Source organism: Calidris pugnax, unplaced genomic scaffold (assembly GCF_001431845.1).
Source record: "Calidris pugnax isolate Ruff unplaced genomic scaffold, ASM143184v1 scaffold528, whole genome shotgun sequence".
Classification (NCBI taxonomy): domain Eukaryota; kingdom Metazoa; phylum Chordata; class Aves; order Charadriiformes; family Scolopacidae; genus Calidris; species Calidris pugnax.
Window position 1 is genome coordinate 23,067 of NW_015091224.1, and position 3,770 is coordinate 26,836.

The 3,770-nt window shown below is 64.2% G+C and overlaps 1 protein-coding gene across 1 annotated transcript; it reads left to right on the forward strand.

Annotated features, from left to right (window-relative positions):
- The first annotated feature begins 164 nt into the window (after positions 1 to 164).
- Positions 165 to 2,715, forward strand: LOC106898553 (RLA class II histocompatibility antigen, DP alpha-1 chain-like). The gene is made up of 5 exons (XM_014959854.1): positions 165 to 329; positions 1,117 to 1,220; positions 1,265 to 1,427; positions 1,696 to 1,977; positions 2,070 to 2,715. Exons 1-5 carry the CDS (start codon positions 257 to 259, stop codon positions 2,222 to 2,224), a joined length of 777 nt encoding a protein of 258 aa, XP_014815340.1. The 5' UTR covers positions 165 to 256; the 3' UTR covers positions 2,225 to 2,715.
- The last annotated feature ends 1,055 nt before the right edge of the window (positions 2,716 to 3,770 follow it).

The window sequence follows — 3,770 nt, forward strand, 5'->3', positions numbered from 1 at the left end:
CTCTGCGCGCCCCCAGTTCAACAGTTACCCCCGTGGGACCCTGTGCGGGCGTCCCTCGTCTATCTGCTCTGCGGGGTGCCCTGTGCTGCTGCTCTGCCTGGGAACAGATGAGTCAGCACCAAGACTCCTTCCTATTGGTTGAGCTCAAGGGGGGGACTCTGTGCCCCGAGAACGGGCCCCCCAACACTCAGCTCCTTGACCCAGGAGCAACACCCTCACCCGGTTCCACTCTCGCTGCCCGGTGCCAGGAGAGGCGATGGCCGGAGGATGGAGTGTCCTGCTGGCGCTGCTGGCTGTGCTGACCCTGCAGGGCGCGGGGGCTGTCAAAGGTGGGTGAGGGCACTGGGGATGTGGGGTGGGGGTATGCAGTGCCTTGGACCCATGGGTTGGGGGATGTGGGGGCAGAGGTGGGTCTGGGGTGCCCTGGACACACAGGGTGGGTGTGTGGGTATGGGGCAGGTCTGGGGCAGGGCTGGGGCAGTGCCTGGGCCACAGGGCACTCCGTCCCTCCATCTGCAAGTATCTCTGGGTCGAGATGGGCCCCAGCTGGAGGGGCAGAGCAGGCTGAGGAGGAGGGGGGCTGGAACACTATTTCACTGCCCTCTCCAAGCCCAGGTCTCCTGCACTCCAGCCCCACAGTGACCCAGCACTGTGGTTTAGGTCCCTGTAGCACCCACTGCTTCTGGGAGTCCCTCTGCAGTGGACCTGCCCCATGGCCTGGCCCTAGTGGGACTATTGTATGGGGCAGGACCGAAGTCCCTGGGGCCTGGGACCACCACCCCACCCTGCATCATGTCTTGGGACAGGCCCCTGTGGTCCCCACGGCCTGTCACTGGCCACGGCCTCAGGTAGTGAGGAAGGGAAACCTCCTGATGGTGTGAAGGTGCTGGAGTTGGGGGCTGGGGGCAGAGCGGGTCTCCGAGTGCTCCTTTCCTGGAGGGGGGGGCCAGCCTCTGCCCAGCCCTGTGGGACCCCTGAGGGAAGGGAGAGGCTCAGGGTGGGCTCCCATCGGGCCTCCCCACACCCATGCACTGTCCCCATGGGAGCCCATGGGGAGATGGGGTGAGCGCCGTGTCGGTGGGAAGGGCACTGACCCTAACGCCTGTCCCTTCCCAGTGGGGCACGTGATGATCCAGACCGACATGTACCAGCGGGATGAGAGGCTGCAGCAGGAGGGCGGCGAGTTCATGCACGATTTTGATGGGGACGAAATCTTCCACGTGGACCTGCAGAAGCAGGAGAATTTGATTTCGATGGGGATGAGACGTTACACGTGGACCTGCAGAAGCAGGAGAATGTCTGGCGTCTGCCTGAGTTCAGGAACTTCTTCACCTTTGAGGTGCAGGGAGCGCTGCAGAACATGGCTGTAATGAAACACAACCTGGAGATCGATATGGAAAGGTCCAACCGCTCACTGGGCACCATCGGTAACAACCCGGCCCCTTTGCCCCTGGGGACCCTGACAGGGCTGTCGCTCCCGCAGCCTGTGGCCCAGCTGGCAGTGGGGTGCCCAGCACCCTGCGCCCCTGGAACACTTGGGACCTGGGCATGGCCCCAAGCCAGGGTGTGGGGTCTCCCTGGGGGGCAGAGAGGAATTATGGGGGCCATTTCTAACCAGCCCCAGGAGCTGTGGGGCCTGGCTGAGCCAGGGCTGTAGGGCAGCACTAACTCCTCCCTCCTCCCCGCTGTCCCCAGTGCCACCCGAGGTGACGGTGTTCCCCAAACGCCGAGTGGAGCTGGGGGACCCCAACGTCCTGATCTGCTACGTGGACAAGTTCTGGCCCTCCGTGATCTCCATCTCGTGGCTGAAGAACGGGCAGGAGGTGACGGATGGCGTCCTCGAGACCATTTTCTACCGAGGGCCAGAATTCACCTTCCGCAAGTTCTCCTACCTGCCCTTCATCCCCACCCGCGGGGACTACTACGACTGCCGCGTGGAGCACCAGGGGCTGTCCACCCCCCTCCTGAAGCACTGGGGTGAGGAGCGGGGCCGGGCCGGGGTCCCCTCCCCTTGCAGGCAGCGAGGGGGGCTCAGCGCCCCCTCCTCACCCACCCTCCCCCCTCCGCAGAGCCCCAGCTGCCCCTCCCCGCCTCCGAGAGCACCGAGACCCTGGTCTGCGCCCTGGGCCTGGCCGTGGGCATCGTGGGCATCATCGTGGGCACCATCCTCATCATCAAGGCCATGAAGATGAACAGCACTCGCAACCAGCGGGACACCTTGTGAGGGGGCAGAGCCCGGGTGGGCCCTGCCTCCCCAAAGCCAGACCCTCTGCACCCTCAGCCAGCCCTCGCCTCACCCTGGTGGGATCTGATCACCCCAGTGCCCCATATCCCTGCCCCACCTCCTCAGCACTCCCTTCTCCCATGTGCATCAAACTCCAACGTGCTGGAGACAGCTCCAGAGCCAGACCTGGTGGGGGTCTGTCTCCACAGGGGGGCAATTCCTGCACAGACCTGGGGCCTGCACTGGTCCCAGCACCCACCTCACACCACGCCATGCTGGGGCTGCCCTTGGCCCCACAGCCATCTCCTACCAGGGACATGGCACCTCCTCCCAGCCCAGATGTGGGGTCTGCCCCGCAGACCCCTGAAGGGAGGGGAGGAGGGGTGCCCTGCCCCACAGTTCCCCCTCAGCACACAGTCCTGCACCCTTTGCTCCTGCTCTGCTGCTTTCTCACCACAATAAAATGGGCTGGGGTTGATCCTGCCGTGCGACCCTCAGCGTGATTCTTTTCTCTAGACCGTGCTGGGGGGTGGTGGTGGTGTGTGACTGCAGCTCTGCAAGCCCCCTTGGTGTCTGGGTGATCTATGGGGTGGTGTGGGGCAGGGCCCCAGGGATCTAGCTCTTGGGCAGAGGGACAGGGTAGGGTGACCTCAGATTTGGGTTCTCCCAGCCGATGTAGGTGGGATCTTTGCACCTCTAAAGAACAGTCCCATGGGGGAGGCACCCATTTGTGGCCCCTGGGGGGGCTCACAGAGCCCATCGGCCCATAGCCACCCTGATGGCAAGGCCAGGAAGGGGCTCTGGGAGACCCGGATCCTGCTGTGCCACAGATACCAGCAGCCTCCATGGGGCATGGAACTCCCTGGTCAACGGGGTGTGGGCAGAGCCAACGCCAACCAGGGGACCCTGGACAGGAGAGTCCCCGCTGTGTCCACCAGCACCCAGGGACACCCCCAGGGGTGGCCAGGATCCACAACACCATGTTCACCCCATGGGTGCGAGGGCGCGTGGCTGACCCCCTTGCAAAGCTGGGAGCTGGCCAAGGGGCGACCCAGAGAGAGATGAGACCAGTTCAAGCATCAACCCTCTTCCTGCAGGCACTGTGACCCCTCGTGTGCACACACTTGTGTGTGTACCCTGGTCGGTGGAGGAGAACCATGTGGCTGCACCCAAGAGCCATTAGCTGGGGCAGGAGGGAGCAAAGATGGATCTTGCCCTCAGCCAGACCAGTCCTCCCAACAGTGGCTTTGCCTGGTAACTGGTGACACCGTAGCCCTGCTCTGGAAGTCTCCAGCAAGGCCTGTCCTGGTTCCCCTTTCCCTCCCCCTCACTGCCTGGCTGTGTGGGGTCTGCACACGAGGCTTGTGCACGTGGGGGGGAGGGCAGTGGGGTCTCCGCAGGCTCTATGGGGCTGGGGACCTTTGGTGCTAGAGCTCCAGGTTGTGCCCGTGATGGGGTCTGAGCCCACGGGGCAGGGATGTGCTGAGCCCCATGTGCACGAGCCCCAACGCCCAGGGACTGAGATGGGAACACAAACCAGCAAAAC

What these genes read in the sequence shown, in the direction of transcription:
- LOC106898553 (XM_014959854.1), top strand. Translation starts at nt 257, where the DNA reads ATGGCCGGAGGATGGAGTGTCCTGCTGGCGCTGCTGGCTGTGCTGACC. An exon ending in CCGCTCACTGGGCACCATCG is followed by an intron (nt 1,428 to 1,695) that starts GTAACAACCCGG and finishes CGCTGTCCCCAG; the next exon opens with TGCCACCCGAGGTGACGGTG. An exon ending in CCCCCTCCTGAAGCACTGGG is followed by an intron (nt 1,978 to 2,069) that starts GTGAGGAGCGGG and finishes CCCCCTCCGCAG; the next exon opens with AGCCCCAGCTGCCCCTCCCC.